General features: G+C 38.6%; 2 protein-coding genes across 2 annotated transcripts; one reads left to right on the forward strand and one right to left on the reverse strand.

The window, feature by feature from the left end:
- Positions 1 to 307: 307 nt before the first annotated feature.
- LOC140156380 (uncharacterized) lies at positions 308 to 5,587 on the reverse strand. Its single transcript, XM_072179342.1, has 3 exons — positions 5,275 to 5,587; positions 3,026 to 3,385; positions 308 to 1,174 (listed from the first exon to the last, which is right to left on the reverse strand). The coding sequence occupies exons 1-3, from the start codon at positions 5,371 to 5,373 to the stop codon at positions 560 to 562; spliced, it is 1,074 nt and encodes a 357-aa protein (XP_072035443.1). The 5' UTR covers positions 5,374 to 5,587; the 3' UTR covers positions 308 to 559.
- Positions 5,588 to 8,049: 2,462 nt separating this feature from the next.
- Positions 8,050 to 16,820, forward strand: LOC140157888 (uncharacterized). The gene is made up of 4 exons (XM_072181135.1): positions 8,050 to 8,274; positions 9,718 to 10,818; positions 13,103 to 13,213; positions 15,039 to 16,820. The coding sequence occupies exons 1-4, from the start codon at positions 8,233 to 8,235 to the stop codon at positions 16,818 to 16,820; spliced, it is 3,036 nt and encodes a 1,011-aa protein (XP_072037236.1). The 5' UTR covers positions 8,050 to 8,232.
- Positions 16,821 to 17,108: the final 288 nt, after the last annotated feature.

Here is a 17,108-nt window from a genome sequence, read left to right on the forward strand (position 1 = left end):
TCCCACCTACATACACTCTAAGTATAAATCATCAGATTTAGTTTACTTCGAGTACTGTTAAATATCAAAAATAGCAATTTTTAATCATTTGCCATAAAATGTGTATTACATTGCGAATTTCAAAAAATCAAAATTATTTGATATCAGAAGGACATTCTTCGTATTCAGAATGTAATTTGATATGTCTGATGTGCTGTATTGTCCCACAATAAATACTGTCCAAACGTTCATACCCTACCCCTTAAGGACACTTTACTCTTTGTCGTCCCCATTTTATCCCTGAAATTTTCTGAGGGATTTGCCCCCCCGGCTATGCCACTGTTCAAAGTCACACTACTTTAGGACTTAGTGTACCCAAAAAGACAGGTGTGTTATAGTGCGTAGCCAAAACGGTCAAATAATTTCTTGTTACGACAAAATTATGCCCTTTCAGCATGTTCAGACTGATGTGCATCTACCGAGCTTTACTATGTCTTTTCTTCTGCATATTAATGTTAAAAATTCCAGGAGCCTCAAAAACGCTCGTTTAGGTAAGAAGAGAGGCAGTTGTGCATGTGATTTACATCGACCATTCATCAATAATGTTCAGAATCGTGTTTTTGAGTGGAGGGTAATTTCTGGCACAACCATTTGAAACGACACCATTATCATGAACATACCAATGGCCATCCATCTTTGAAAGGCTACACATAACAATCGCCTGATTGCTTTTCCCCTTCTTTGTTTGATCAGAACAGAGCATCTTGTCTGGGTGGTCTTCGTCATAAAAACGAAAATTCAGGTTTTTAAAATGCGATATCTCTGGGGATGTATACGAGCTAAGTGTGAAAAACACATGCGTAAATGATTTTGGTATTTCTTTCAAATTCACTTTAATAAAGTGATGTCCCTGCCGTTTTTCCTTATCTATTCTATCACCGGAATGGTAAATGGCTTTCTTAGCGAATCCGAGCGTTTTGTAGTCAGCTACACCTTCATAGGTCTTTCCACTGAAAACCAAAGCACTGGCGTCAAGATAGTCTTTGCCGGCATCTGGCCAACCCCAATAGAGATCAAACACAACGGTGGTAAGAGTTGGTGGGATGGCAGATAAAAGCACCATAAGATGAATGGTAGCGTCGGGTTGCAAATCGTACGTCACAACCGTGGCACTGGTTTTTTCGTCCTTCATTTCCTTTTAATATGAGAGAAGAAAACATACATACATTTGATAAAGATTTCTCGATTAGATAATTTCACGGCTAGAAGCGGAAAAAAACATGAAGTACACGCTACAGGGTGTCCTAGACTATGCCACAGTCGAATTTTATTAAAAATATGTTATTATTAGTCATGATGAACCCATTTCGTTGAACTCAAAATTATACTGATGTTTATTAAAATTAAAGCATTCAATAGTAAAATGGTCATAAAGAGTTAAAAATATCAGACGATTAGTGAAAATAAAAGTAATTGAATGCAACATTATCTTGCATAATTATAACGGCTCACTTTAATACTGAACATTTCTGATTTTGGAATCTACCAGTTTATTGATAGCGAACCCCGATAATTCGACTATGAACTTTGAATTGTAAGCAGAACTTTACCCCCTGGACTTTGCTCTCTAAAACACACTGTCAAGCATACTTGTTTATCAGTCCATTAACCACAAGTACTAAGCATGGACGCGCCGGGACGCGCTAGATGTTTGATGAGAGATTAACTTTCGCGTCAACACAAAAGCGCCGCAAATACCACAGACAGTTGTTTACGGTGTAGTTAATGGTAATGGCGCGGGCCCAGACGATTTAAACCATAGCGAGGTATGGGCGACCAATCACAAGGCAGATCCATTTAAAGATGCATTACATCATGGCCAATTTTAGTTAGGCCAGAAATTGGCCTAACTCTCCATAGAGTCCCGTGTTAAAAATCTTAACCGCAAGGCAATGTCAGTAGTCCACTTGGGAAGCTAACAAACAGAGGGAGTAGGGTGACTGATCAGATGTGAAAATCTATCAATTGTGCACACATTAATTAAATCAGAGTTTTAAGCTTAAATACAATATCCAGAGTATGCACAATGGGCAAGTGGACTACGGGGTAGTCTACAGGGTGTCCCTGAAAGAACTGTATCTTCGGGAACTGAATATTTTAGGTATGTTAAGGCATACCCAAACATAACTAAATAACCGATGTGGTTGAGGAATATATCAGCTATCACATACTGGTTGAATTGTGACAATTGACCGCTCCGTTTTTGAAATAAAAGATTTTCAAAAAGAATTTTACGAAACTACCTCATTTTCAATCTGTTCCACGGAGTCCAATTGTCAATGACATAGACGCATCATGCGCTGATGACGCGCAGCGATTATCACTCCGAATAAATATTACTGGAAAAAGCTTGGAAATGCAATTAAATGAGAAATCTCTCAATTTAATATTAAGCAGTGTACTTCAGTTATATTTATAAATGCGCTTTTATAAATACGCACGTGACCCATGGGCACGACATACCAAGACCAGCAAGCGTGACCAAATCCTCATGCATCGACCACTATACAGAAAGGGATAGGAAGTCTGTAGTTAAATATCAACGACGGAAACGTTTACAATATAATCACAACGTTGAACAAAATAGACAATTTGCTGCACAGCAGTCTCATGTTGTTCCGCCTTTGCATTCAAATGTATGGGAAGACCACTCGCTATGTGATAAGGTCACTTCGAGACTAATTGTCTACAGGCTGTTGTGGCAGCGCGGTGGTGGTCACGTGCGTATTTATAAAAGCGCATTTTATAAATATAACCGAAGTACACTGTTAAGTGAAAATAAGCCTCTCAAATTGAGGATTTCTGATTTTGAACCATTTTTCTGTTGGGTTCTTCCGCCTCTTGGCACTTGCAACAATCATCTTGATTTCTAACAATCAAACAATCTTGAAATCCGAACTTGGCTAGGGGATGTGCATCTATAGATGTTTTCTGGAATAGGGGATGTGCATCTATTTTCTGGAATAGCCTATTTGCGTTAACTTACTTGCAACACTGTACCGTTGTAAATCAGCCGCTGCTTCTCAATCCTTATCTTCATCTTCTTTTGCACTTGCAACTTCACTTCACGAATTGACAGCGTTTCTTTGTAGGGTATTTCAGTTGTCTCGCCATCTATTCTTTTAACTATGAGTTCCCCTACTCTTGTTTTTGCTGCTGACGCGGCTGCTGCTTTCACTGGCGACTTGCTTTCACTTGAGGTTGGATATATTTTCGGGAATAGTGCATTGAGTTGAACGTCACATATTTGGAGTCGATTCTCATCTATAATTTGTTGACAAGGTTGGTCTTTGTTTTCAGCATAAGAACATCGGTTGTCGTGTTTTTTCGCATACGTAGTTACACACTATAATATAACGAAATCAATATCATTTGTTAAGCTATAATATAGGTTGTAACCAAAAAATATACAATATAGAAAATGGTATTTGGCAAACATGTCACTTATTGATTGTATTGCGTTTTATTTGGCCATCAAGGTTTTATCTTGAGCTACTACATAAGCTTAAGCAGTCAATTTAGCTCAATCGATAAGGCGTTCGACTATGGTGCGAGAGGTTGCGGGTTCGAACCCTGGCGGTGCCTAGTATGCTCTCGTGAAAAATTGAGTTAGCTTGAAATTCCCCTGGACAAGGAAATCACTGCTAATTGTCTCGTTGTAATCCGTACGAAACTCGGGGAGCTGATCCTGGTTGCGAAGGTTATTTGTGGAATGTCTAGGGTGTGCGCTCTTGTAGCAGCAAAGTCCATGAATTGTTGTTAAATGGTTTATGGAATGATGTGGGGCCGTAGTGGTCAGCGATAACCTGTAAAGTGTACTGAGGCTTGTGGATCAACGTCTAGGCGTTGTGCGTGTGCGTAGCGCACTATAAATCACTGCGCTTTTTTTTTTCAATAACATCAGCCCAAAAATCAGTGGTCTACAAGCAAAGATACGGCCAATAGTGTAAAGTAGTCCTAAAACAGCCTGGGCCACTTATAATTGTGTTTGTGTAGCTGCTCTTATGAGTAATTATAAACAATGGGGTATCAAAAGTGGTATTTTAATTCATAAATTTGAAATCAATATCATATTATTTATTTGCTAATGTCAATTAGGTACAAGAAAAACATTTAAAAAAAACTTTTTATAAAAAATCTTTGACGATAAAGGGTCGGACCAATAAAGTAGTGATCTCCAAAAACGTTTTCGATAAATTCATTAATTTCTCAAAGCATAATAGTTCATTTTGCGCGGTACAAATTTGATACGTGCGAACATGACAAAAATTGGCCCGACTCGGGCTATTAAGTGAAATCTGGCATAGCGTGTGAACCTGAAGTAGGAAAGAAACCAAGTAAAGTTTTTCTGTTAGCCAATATATTACTGATTCCAATGCATATCACATTTACGCCATGACCCCTTTTATTTGTTTCTGAAAAGCAAAAACGCAATTGCTAATCAAGAAAGTACATTTTACGCGATGCAAGCTTGATATGCGCAAAAATGTTAAAAGTGGCTAAACTTTTTTTTTTTTCAAAGATGTATTTGATTGAACATAGCGTTTGAGCCCGAACTAGTACAGACACCAAGTTTTTCTGTTAGCCAAGATGTTACTGATTCCACTGCATATAACACAGTTGCTATGATCTCTTTTATTTTTGTTCTAAAAAGCAAAATTGCAATTGTATAAATTTCATTGTTACAGTCTTTATATGATCTATAAAACATCACAACACTCTTTTAGGTCTGGTCGAATTTCAATAGATTCTTAGTAAAATAAGATATCACTAGGAATAATCTACACCAAGATATAAGATATCACTAGATTTATAGTCAAATTTGATTCAATTCGTGTCAAATTTGACCCAAACTAGTGATATCTAGTGACATCTTATTTTACTAGAGAATCTAGTCAAACTAGACTAGACCTTTTTGAGAGTGGATAGCATGACAACACGAAACAGACACTATCGGAAGGAAAAACATTGACCCGGAAAAATATAGCAGAATTATCTTAAAGGTAACCCTGTATAAATAAATTATGTTGTTGTGGTTTTTTTTAAATAAAAGCAACAGTTTTGTAACATTTTGGCGAATAACAATTTTGTTGTTGATTGGAAGCATCCTGACAATGCTATTATCGATATTGATCTGTTTTGCTATTGTTTGTTATTTATTTTATTTTGTTAACTTTATTTCAACAACAGCATTTTCAAAAACTGAATTCAATTCTATACGAAAAAGATACTTACCCTAAGGCAATGAAGTGGCGCATGATCACATTTTTCATTCAACGTCGAGGAAGGAAATTCTTTAGAGAGTTTTGTCTCCTGGCATTTCAAGCACTGCATAATAATTGTAGTTTCACTGTTGCGAATGAGGAAATAAAATGCCGATTCTGTCCTGCGTCAACTGGCCAGCTATTGCTGTGACGGTTTTAGAAAACCTTACAATGATAACTGCAAATACGCGCAAAATTATGACTACACAACTGAGATTACCTTTTTTCCATATTAACCTTCAACGACAAAACAAAGTGCAGAATTTACCCGGGGGTTCCTCTCCCTGATTCATTGTATACGGCTATAATCTGATAATAGGTGTATACGTTCGGGATGTATTTTAACAAATGTTGGTATCATACACCTAGTACCAATTCTTGACCCTATCATAGAAACCTACTATTGTTGGATAGTCTTTGGATCTCATTTTTGGGAGAAGTTGGTATCAGAGAATGAGATTTACTAACCTCAACCTCAACACCCCCGTATAACAGTGGTTTACGAAAATTGTCAATTACAGTAGGCTAAGTCTCATTGCGAAATAAAAATTCCTTTAAAAAAGGAATGGGGCGCCCTATGTGAGCTTGGACGATATGGTGAATTCCATGGTGTGTAGATTTGGTATTATAATGATTTTCCTAGGGAAGAGTAGGAAATGATCAAATGCAAGAGAAATGTGTTTGATTGGGGACGATGTATGACAGGACCGTTTTGGATGAAATAAATGGGAATGAAGCTTTCGTGTCAATTTGCGATTATGTAGGGTGGGCAAAAATTCTGTTTTGGGGACCTATTATAGTGAGGATATTGCTTTGGATATTGAATATTGTTGAATTTCGTTATGCAGGGGTATATGATGAATAGTATAGAAGACACAAATAAGTAAGCTCCCCTGGCAAAATATGGGGGGTTATCCCCCACCCGGGATCTACGCCTATGTTGACCAATAGAAAACGTTAAGTTTTTATAAATGTATAACGTCTGTGATACATATACATCATCTACTTGCTAATACACTGAAAATCAAGTAGAGATGAAGGATAAACAGGAAGAGTCTTTCAAAAAGACACAGTTCACGAATCAGGTGTATAGTCATTTGTTGTAACTTTCCATTTTCATATCTAACCTACTCTACACTAATCTTACAATAATTCGTGATTTGAGGCATAATGATACCTACATCCTGACTCTGACATCTCCTCAGCAAACAAACGTTCCAAGTCAATTATACCATGCAAATAATAACATCATTGGCCTATATGATTTGATTTGTTCGGGTTGTGACAATCTAATTAAGATAACATCTAATTAAGCAAACATTACTGGGTACTATGGACCACAAGAGTCTCATCCCAATGGCATAGTCCAATAACCTCAATCACATAATCATAGTGCAAAATTTGACCTCAAGTTGCAGAATAGAGTTTGTGTACCCAAAGGATGAATGTACAAATGTATTAGGGTTTAAGAACTGTTCCCATGATAGATGAGCATGTTGTGGATCCTAGTGTATGGTCAAATGTCACCGTCTATCGAGTTCTAAGACACACGGTAAACTGGTTGAAGGCATACAAAGGTCAAAGGTCTGGATTTATTAGATGTTTTTATAATGCCATTAATTTTGTATTTTAAACAAAGAATATACGCTCAACATTTTATCCCGTGCATATCAGAAAACAATAATAAAATAAAATCCTAACAAATTGTGGTTTTATTTCTGAGTTGGGCATATGGGCATAATTTTAGCAAAACAATTGCAATTTAAATCTAGCAAGAGTGAAATTAGAAGCTTTTCACAAATTCATGCCTATATAGGGGCGCCCGCTTAAGGCGGGCGCCCCAAAACGGGAACAGCCCATATTGTACGAAGGGTCATTCCGAAAAGGTTAGAGTTTAGGATACTTTAGGTTAGAATTATGGTTAGGGCTAAGGTTAGGGTTAGCATTAGGGTTAGGATTAGAGTCAAAGTTATGTTTATATGGTTCCCAGATAGGGTTAGGTTTAGATTCAGGATTAGGGCTTAAGTTATAGGTTAGGGTTAGAGTGAAGTTTAGAATTTGGGTAAGGATAAAGATTGATAGACAAGTTATTAGGTTTTTGGACTAATGACCCCCCAGACTTAACGAAAAACAGAAATAAACAACAATCAGTGTATAGTGTTAGGGTTAGGGTTGGTCCAATATTTTCATGTTCTGTTTTCTATCTTATATTGAAGCATATACCATTAAAACAATAGGCTTCCAAATTTTGAATTGTATGCCTATAATTGCTCACGAGGGTTTGTCACATCCCTTTAATGTAAGCAAACATCATGTTTATGCCGAATGATTCTGATTATGGTTGAACTTTTGGAATTGACACGGACCTGGAAAAAAACACGTCGTGGCACGCACAACCGAAACTTAAAGTTAATTATTGTTACAAACATCATAGAACATTCTATTATCTCAATTCCTAAAGGAACTTCTAACAGTAAGAAAACCAAAAACACTTCACATACCGTTTCTTTTCATAAACATTTAAAATATTGCACCCGTATTTTTATTTATCAGTCTTAATTTCAAAAGAAAGTAGTCATTAATCATTGTGTTAATGTAACTATTTATTGCAAAATATATTGAAATGTAGCAGTGCTGATGTTCTATGCCCTCGTGAAAAATAGAATCACCCATATGCATGTTGGGGCCCTATATAAGACGAAGTTGAGATCCGAGCAATCATTGGCGTGATTGTAATTAACACGGACCTGGAAAATACACGTCGTGTCATGCACAATCGAAACTCCAAGTTAATTATTGTTGCAAACATTATAGAACATTCTAGTTTCTACATGTCTATGTAAAATTTTAACCACCATTAATTTCTGCTGTGATTTGCTTGAAAATTTAAGAGGAAATCAGTTATTATTGTGATATTAACGCGGTGGCAATGGCAATGGAAGCAACCGAGGAGCCGCCTGACCAACGAAAGGTAAGCGGATACTAAAGGGTTCACAATCTGTATTTTTTAAGGATTTAAAAACAGTATTACGGAGGCTTAGAGCTTAGAACCCTTGTAGAGTATTTAAATGTAGTGTATTTTATATAGTGTATTGTATTATAGTGTATCTCAAGTGTATATACTTGTAGTTAAAAAAAAACATACAAAAATAACTTACAAAGAGGATGTGACTAAGGTAATATTTTGCGGGTTTTGGTTCTACCACACTTTGGTTCTTTGAAGTTTATATCAAAAGTCTGCGAAAAGTGTTTTATATCATTCTATAGCGATATTAGATATGATAACTTCTTAAATTTAGTGAGCTCGAAACCATAGTATACTAATGTCCCAAATTTCGATGTAACCTTTTTTTCGCCGAAACTGAAACCTGAGGCGAGTAAGTCTGACGTCTGAAAGTTGACTGAGGTTTCGGTATCACAGACATAAGAAGGGACAAAGTGACACTTCAGTTAGATCTATGGAGCCTAAAGTGACGAAATATAGCACTCGAAATTTCGATGATTTGAGCTCACGAAATTTCGATTTACTCGCCAAGATGGTTGGGTAAGGGGGGTGCATGAGTTTTGAAGGGTGGGGTGAGGTTGGGAATGGTTGTGTAGTGGGGAGAATATCCGGGGGGCACATCAAAAAAATGTTGGTGGGTATGTTCCCCGAAATTTTGAGGTGGTGGGTCTTTGCGAGCTGACGGCGTACCGGTAAACGGGGATCTTTTGGAGCTGCGAAGAAATAAAATGCCCGGGTAAAATGGGGACGTTTGAAGCTGCGAAGAATCAAAATCAAGGGTCTTTCAGAGCTCTATTTTGGTCAAATATAGGGGGTCTTTCGAAGCTGCGAAATCCAAAAGGGGATCTTTCCGGGGAACATACCCGTATGGTCATTTGCGTTAATGCCCCCCAGTGGGTGGGTAGAGATGTGGTGTGAGAAGTTAGTTGGGATGCGTATGGTAAGGGGCGAGGTGGAATATGGGTGGGGGTATGGTACGGGTATGATGGAACGGTTGGGGTACGGGTTGGGTTGGGGATGGGTGAGGTATGGGCGATGTGGGTTAGGGTACGGTAAAGGTGGGAGGGAATGGTAGAGGTAAAACTGGGGATTGGTGGAGTAAGGCAAGACTGGCGGTTCAAGAACCTCCTTGTTGGTCTAGAATCTTCTTTTGTTTTATATTGCCAAAAACGATTAAACAATCTTGGTCAATTGAGAGCTTTTGATAGCAATAAATATGGGATCAAATTAGAGCTAACAATTGCGCTGCTCACGATTATGCAATTGTGTCAATCAAATCGTCAAAACATAAGCAGTCGGTTTAGATTTATATTTTGTTACATAGATGAGGACTTTCTTTTTGTGTTGTGTTTGTTGTGCTTAGTACTATAGTAGGGCTAATTCTTCTCAATTAAATATTTTATTTTTCAGATTACATTTCTCGTTTGGACAGGGCACTATACTGTCAACAAACTGTCAGTGAAATTATATGCGAAGGAGAAACACAAAAATTTCCCGTCACGAAATCCCTTCAAGACTATTAATTGCACGTTAATTAATGCTGACACAGGAAAAATATGGGAAGCAGAAACAAATATTGAACAAAATGAACCTTTTTGGTACACCTACGTTGTTAACGATTTTCCCGGAGAGGGATCCGACTGTGACCACGGTGGTTACGGTGACCAAGAGAAACTTTATCGCGAGCCCCCACCTGAAATATCATTCTGTCATGATATTTTAAGGTTGCAACAATCGTTACACGAAGATGACTTACTTCAAGGTTTTCTCTACCATCTCAAGCTGCTATTGAACAGGACAAACGATCAGTGTAATCTTCGCGATATCCTTCAGGAATTCGAATATTTGTGGGGAAAGGAAGATAGAGTTTTTACTGAAGAGAATGCAAAACATTGGTCACAGCTACAACAGTTCTTGAACAGTGCACTTGAAGAACACAATACTAGTATGGCCAAACTTCTTTTACTAGCCCTTATTTACGGCATCCTACTGAAGTGGTTTAGCGGAAATTTCGCAGCAAGTAGAGAACTAGTCATGTTATTACTCGACCAAACACTTCTAATCAACATTCGCGATGCCATAATTACTTGTAGCAAAAATGACGTCACACCGTGGTCGATTACATACCTTCTGGAAACAGGAAAGGAGGTGCTTAAACGTTTAAAAGAATATAATTGGTTGTACATCGTTACATATTTTCCGCACTTGTTCACGAATGTAGAACAAATTCTATTATTCAAATACCAGATGGGTGCAAAAGTAGATCCTGTGCAGTTCCAGCAAGTTATGTCAATCACTATCCCTTTAATTATGTCCTGTTTTCCTGAATCAATGCATCAAGTAATCTTAGAAGAAATACCCAATACGCCGGGCTTCAATCCAAGTGCAGAAGAATTGCATCAGCTTCATGGAGAAATAGACAGGTATAAAGCAACCATTTCAACGAGAGGGATTCAACCCGATAGTTTGGTTGGTACTGCAGCTGGTCTACAAGAAGTTCCAGCGAGGGAGGTAAGCTATTACAATTTACAAAATTTATCACGCAAGCTCTGCCATTCCTTTCCCAATTCTAATTATGATAATACGTACCGTATTCAAGTAAGCAATTCTGTCTAACTACACGTTCAATACAAGTCAAAATTCAACCAAATGGCCCTCCAACCATGGAAGTACTAGTACTTCCATGCTTGCTCCAACATCAGACATGACAACCCTTACAAAAATGCAGGCAAAATAATGTGTGCAGAAGCGTGCTGCACGTTTAAATAAGTGTGCAAAAGTGTGCAGAAGTGTGCAGTGCACGCATTTGCACACCTAATATTCTCTGCACGCAAACTTGAAGCGTGCAGCGCACGCATTGCACACTTATATTCTCTGCACGCAAACTTGATGCGTGCACTGCTGCTCAGCAGTGCAGTATGGGATGTCAGAGGTCACCAACTGCCAAGGATCACACCCCATCACACAAGTGCTGGCTCCTCAGAAGCTCCTAATAACTTTGAAAATTTATAAGTTTTAAGTGTATTTTAGGGGTTTTCATCATTGTCTTGTTGATGTTGAGCATATCAAGAATTGTCTCTGCAAGAAAAATCAAATTGCGTAAGTTTCAAAAGCCTGTTTTTTGTGATACTTTTCCCCAGGAAACCATAGTCTATTGTTGAATTCAGCAGACATGCATGAAGTGTAAATACCTGTATATTATCATCATTATAATGATACATATTACAGTTTGATGCCACTTCAACATGTGTATACATGTATAATGTGCAAGTTAATTTGTCACATGTACTTCCCAAACTGTAATTGGCTTGTATCCTAATAAAGCGCCTCCTTGGAGTTTCGGAGTACGAGACATGTGCAGCTAGGCATATTCTTGCATGCGTGCAGCTCCTGCACCGTGCACCGTGCATGCATGTGCATGCGTGTTTTTTTTTCCAAAAACACGCATGCGCACACTTCAAATGCACATGTGCGACATGTGTGCGCATTCATGCTGCACGCTTGCAAAAAAAGCGTGTCATTTTCGTAAGGGAATACATGTCTAGCAATGTCAAGTAAAATTATTATTATTATTATTATTATTATTATTATTATTATTATTATTATTATCATTATTATTATTATTATTATTATTATTATCAGTGTTATTATTAGTGTTATTATTATTAGTGTTATGCTTATTATTATTATTATTATTATTATTATTGTTATTGTTATCATTATTATTATTATTATTATTATTATGATGATGATGATGATGATGATGATGATGATGATGATGATGATGATGATGATGATGATGATGATGATGATGATGATGATGATGATGATGATGATGATGATGATGATTATTATTACTAGGCGGTTACCCGTATTTGGCGGTTCTCGGCTGTAGCGGTTACCTGGCTGATGGTGACTGTACTCACCAAGTTTTATGCCCATAGGACAGTTTTTACTAATTTGACCTCAGATGACCCCTTGTGACCTCTAAATGACCTTCCAAAATTTGGCTCTAATTGTTGACTGTATACCCACCACGTTTCATGCCCATATGACAGTTTTTAGTAATTTGACCTTGGATGACCCCAGATGACTCCAAAATGACCTTCCAAAATGTGACTCTAAAAGTTGACTGTACCCACCAAGTTTCATGCCCATACGACATTTTTTACTAATTTGACCTCAGATGACCCCCTGGGTGACCCCAGATGACCTCGGGTGATCTTGGCCCACTAACCGAAACAAACTTGTTCTGTCTGAGGTCCAGATGCACCCACCCACCAAGTTTGAGGAACGTGCGACCCCTAGTCTCCGAGAAAATAGGCGGAAAACAGTTTTTACTAATTTGATGTCAGATGACCCTTGGGTGACCTTGACCCACTAACCAATACAAACTTGTTCTGTCCCGTGTCAAGACGCACCCACCCGTCAGGTTTGAGGAACGTGCGACCCCCAGTCTCCGAAAAAACCAGTTTTTACTTATTTGACCCCTGGATGACCCCGGGTGACCTTGACCCACTAACCAATACAAACTTGTTCTGTGTAGGGTCAAGCTGCACCCTCCCACCAAGTTTGAGGAACGTGCGACCCCTAGTCTCCGAGAAAATAGGCGGACAGACAGACAGAGGCACAGAGTCACAGACTACCAGTATTATTATATAGATTATTATTATTATTATTATTATTATTACTATTATTATTATTATTATTATTATTATTATTATTATTATTATTATTATTATTATTATTGGTTGACTTATTACAAGCAACGTATTTTATGTACTCAATATTTTAGGAGCCGAAGTTGAACATGAACATGCAAGCACGTACTTCGGCGGCGGTTCCGGGTCAGCCTGTGATGATAGAAACCAATGAGATACAAAAGGGTGGCTCTAAGAGTATACAGGTAACATTGTATTTTATTTATTTTTTTAATACTGCCTCAGACCTTGCCGTCTAGATTTTAAAGGCGGGTGGTCAACTTCAATTTTTTTAAACATAGAATCGTTCGCAGATTCCGGTTCGAGGGGAATGCCGAACGCCCGGGTCGAATGTGGGCAAATGCTGATTTCAGATTCATCCACCTTGCTCCCCTTAGCGTTGGCTTAGCGTTCGGCACCCGGCTCGGCATTGATAAATTTGAGACCATCAGAGATTCAGAGGTCTGATGTTTGATCAGGGCCTCGTGCGGGGGGGCAGGGCGTCGCTAGACCAATATGATTCGGGGGTGTACAGTATGGTTTGCCGACGGAAATTTTTGGTAATTGGTTGACCCAAAATTATTTTAGCCAGGACGGCGTTCAGAAATCTAAAAAGTGGGGGTGGGGGGTAATAAGAATTAAAAAAATTTCAAACCAATTTTTTAACTAGTTACTACTATACCATTCACAGTAGGTCAATTACGTTACAACGTTATATGGCTCTCACAATCTGCCGACAATCACACATACCTTTGACTACATTTGCCGACAGTCACATGGTTTTGCCGACAGCATTCAAATTTTGCCGACAAAAAGGTGTATTGGGGGGTGTCACACACCCCCCCCCCATACCCCCCTCTAGCGACGGCCCTGGGGGGCACGCGAATATGAAAGTGACGTACCTGTGCCCACCAGCGTACAAAACTAGGGGTCTATCGGTGTAGAAATGTTCAAAAATGGGGTGATTTTGTATGGGAGCGCCCAAAATTTCACATCATTGACAATCAAAAATAGCTTTATACCCAATTTTACAGTACAAAATAGACTAAACTCGTTTATTTTGCTCAAAATGCGTGCGAAGTTCGACGTATGTCAATATATGGGAGTGCTCCCGGGGCCCTCGTTCAGGGTTCTTGTCCTGGGGTTCTTGTGTGTCCAAGATTAAACGCAGTCTAAAACGCTCGTTACATCTAACTAGTCCTGCCCTGGTTTCGTCATGTAATTTCGCATTTGTGTGGCTATTGCGTGTTAAACATAAATTATACCGGTACTCACACTGAGAATTACCCACTCCCACCCCCAATGTAGAAACTTGACGTTCAGCTACATTAAGGGATCATATAAACTAAACTCAAAGCAAAAACAACTTCAGTAAGTAGCAAAGGTATGGCAGTGGTGTAGCGTCATAGGGGCACGGGGGCATGTCCCCCCAATCGATTGCAAAATTTAGAAAATCCAATAGGAAAATTGCCGAAAAACGGCTTGTGCCCCCCCCCATCAGGCCCGGTGCCCCAAATCATGGTCGCCCCCCCCCCCCCCCAATATGATGACCCACGCTACGCCACGGAGGTATAGGGCAAAATATTGTGATATCAACTCTGCTGGTGAGCTTAGTCACTCACAAAACCTTTAAAAAGCCAATCGTCAGTATGTGTCAGCGCAGTATCGACTTTACGCAAAATGATCATGATATAGGCCAAAACATTATTTGACAACACAAAAATTCTCCCACTATCACTAAAAAACTTTCTTCACCCAGGGATATCGTCTCATCATACTCTTGCTCCACCTAACTGTGTCTAAGTACCTTCCCAATATCTAGAGTGCAACAATTTCCTTGCCGATTTCCACTTCCTGCACTCTCCTGCTGGAATTTAAATGGTACGTCAGGAAAAGCTGCATAATTATTATATTATTTTAAATCCGTACACCTGATCTAGTAGAAAAAGATTCAAGCTTGAACCAGCGAAGATATTAAATTTTACAAATTATGTCCTCTTCTTCTTCTTTGATTATTTTCTACCTTTGCAGCCTGAGATAACATTTCGCCTTATGGCTTATTTGAAAGGCTGCGCCAAAATCAATTCAGCGATGATAATGTACCGTTATATGACAAGTACCACACGTAGTGTTAAATATTCCCGAGACTATACAGAAGAAATGAAATTAGAAAAAGTACAACATATGGAGGGTTTTATTGGTGCAACAAATGCATGGTATTCTGCTAAATTGATTTTACCCGTGCCTATCAGTATGATCGATGCGACTATTCAATATCGGTATTCAATTTCTTACCAAAAAGAAGGCAGAATACTGATGGCAAATTATCAAAGTATAGATGAAAGGCAGTGGAGACATGTTGAACCTCCTAAAGAGCTCTTCGATGTCATACAAAATTATAACGATCAACAACGTACATTAACAACTTGCTTTGGTAGTTTTATGCATGCTTATCAACGTTTATATTACATAAACGACAGCAATTTGAATTCGTCTCTGCTTAAAGTCAGTGATATGGGTGTTGGCGATGAGATACCGGAAAAATTTAAGAATTTCTTTATCAGATGGATGGAAGAGACGTTAGGTGTGAAGAGGCCACTATCTACCAGTCAAACGGTCTATGTAGCAGTACTCTTTGGTATTGTTTTGAGGTCTGGACGAACTTGCATTGAACATAATAGTCTGTCAGATCATGCTTTGCAAAAATTGCTGCGAGAGCTGCAGCAATGTAAATGCGATGACATACCATATTCAATACGATGTGGGGAGGTAAAAGCTGTTTGCATCTGGCTGACACAATCCTTGGGTCACAGCTGGTTTTTTCTGTGGTCGAGCTTTTGTCATCTGTTTCCTGTTGAAGATCTGATGTATTTCATACCCTGTAAACATTACGGACCGATATTTTCCACTGAAAACGTAATGCACGATATGGTTCATCTTATTTCAACACTGATGACGTTTGTCGATGACAAGCCTATCTATTTCCAGCAGTGCATGATTTTCGCAATAAGAAAAATCAACAACTTGGAAGTCCTCGTTCAAGTACTTGAAGTTGTTGCAAGTGACGCATTTAGACCAGTCGTCCAAGATAAAACCATCGTCATTGAGTTAACAAACAAAATCAAGGAAATCATGGCACCCACTTTTGCAGTAGGCTTATTGCCTGGAAGAAATGCCACCAATAACATATTCAGAATGTGGAAGATCGTCGCTAAAACCGAAATACCAATGGTAATAGCTGAAGTACGTCAGCACGTCATTTCTTACTTATCAGATGAGAAATGGTCACCCTCCGATGGTCAAATTTACTTGCTTCTGTTGGACAACATATTGTTTGAAAAGGGGCATGAATTTATTCGTGTGATGAAAAATATGTTGAATATCATTACTACTAACTTGCAACCACAGGAAGCGTTTATAGACGTGATTTCAAAACAGCCATTCATACATAATTTGCATGTTGATGAAATAAAAGATCTAGTGGAGAGAGCTGTCCAGTCTTACACATCAGTTTGTCGCGTGCATAAGCCACAGAAGGCCATAGAATCAGCATTTCGATTACAAGATAACATTACACGAAGTTTTAGCGACAAAGAACCAATCTTGAAAAAGACAAAGGACCGTATGTACAAGTTAATGAAGAATGTCCCTCTTGAGCAATTGTGTGAAACACTATTAGCACCCGATTCAACATGCCCAAATTGGCCGGAGTCAGAACTGCAGTTATTAACAGATCACATATCCAGAAGATTACACGACAGCAAAAAAAAACATCACAGACTATATGGACAAAATTGCTACACAACTCTGTGATGCATCCGGAACAAGCAGGAATGAATACGCAGCGTGCATCTTGAGCACAATTTTGGATATACTGCATGAACAGTACTTTTCAGGGAAGTCAAACAGAGCAACCAGCAAAGATGTTGACAAGCTGGAAACAATCATCATGGATATCGTGAACCAAAGTAAATTTTGGTGCACGGTATTTGTAATCACGCCAGCTTGTTTCAATCGCCTAAGACAACACATGTGTTTAAATGCTGTATGCAACTATGTTAAAGATCTAATTCGTGTTGTTGACCAAAAACAATTGACGAT

This window comes from Amphiura filiformis, chromosome 7, assembly GCF_039555335.1.
Source record: "Amphiura filiformis chromosome 7, Afil_fr2py, whole genome shotgun sequence".
Lineage (NCBI taxonomy): Eukaryota > Metazoa > Echinodermata > Ophiuroidea > Amphilepidida > Amphiuridae > Amphiura > Amphiura filiformis.

Bases quoted from the DNA above. Each gene is read 5' to 3' on its own strand.
- LOC140156380 (XM_072179342.1), bottom strand. From the start codon at position 5,373: ATGCAGTGCTTGAAATGCCAGGAGACAAAACTCTCTAAAGAATTTCCT. The intron at 3,386-5,274 runs GTAAGTATCTTT...GTTATATTATAG, and splicing joins CGCCACTTCATTGCCTTAGG to TGTGTAACTACGTATGCGAA. The intron at 1,175-3,025 runs GTAAGTTAACGC...TCATATTAAAAG, and splicing joins ACAACGGTACAGTGTTGCAA to GAAATGAAGGACGAAAAAAC.
- LOC140157888 (XM_072181135.1), top strand. From the start codon at position 8,233: ATGGCAATGGAAGCAACCGAGGAGCCGCCTGACCAACGAAAG. The intron at 8,275-9,717 runs GTAAGCGGATAC...TTTATTTTTCAG, and splicing joins AGCCGCCTGACCAACGAAAG to ATTACATTTCTCGTTTGGAC. The intron at 13,214-15,038 runs GTAACATTGTAT...CTACCTTTGCAG, and splicing joins GTGGCTCTAAGAGTATACAG to CCTGAGATAACATTTCGCCT.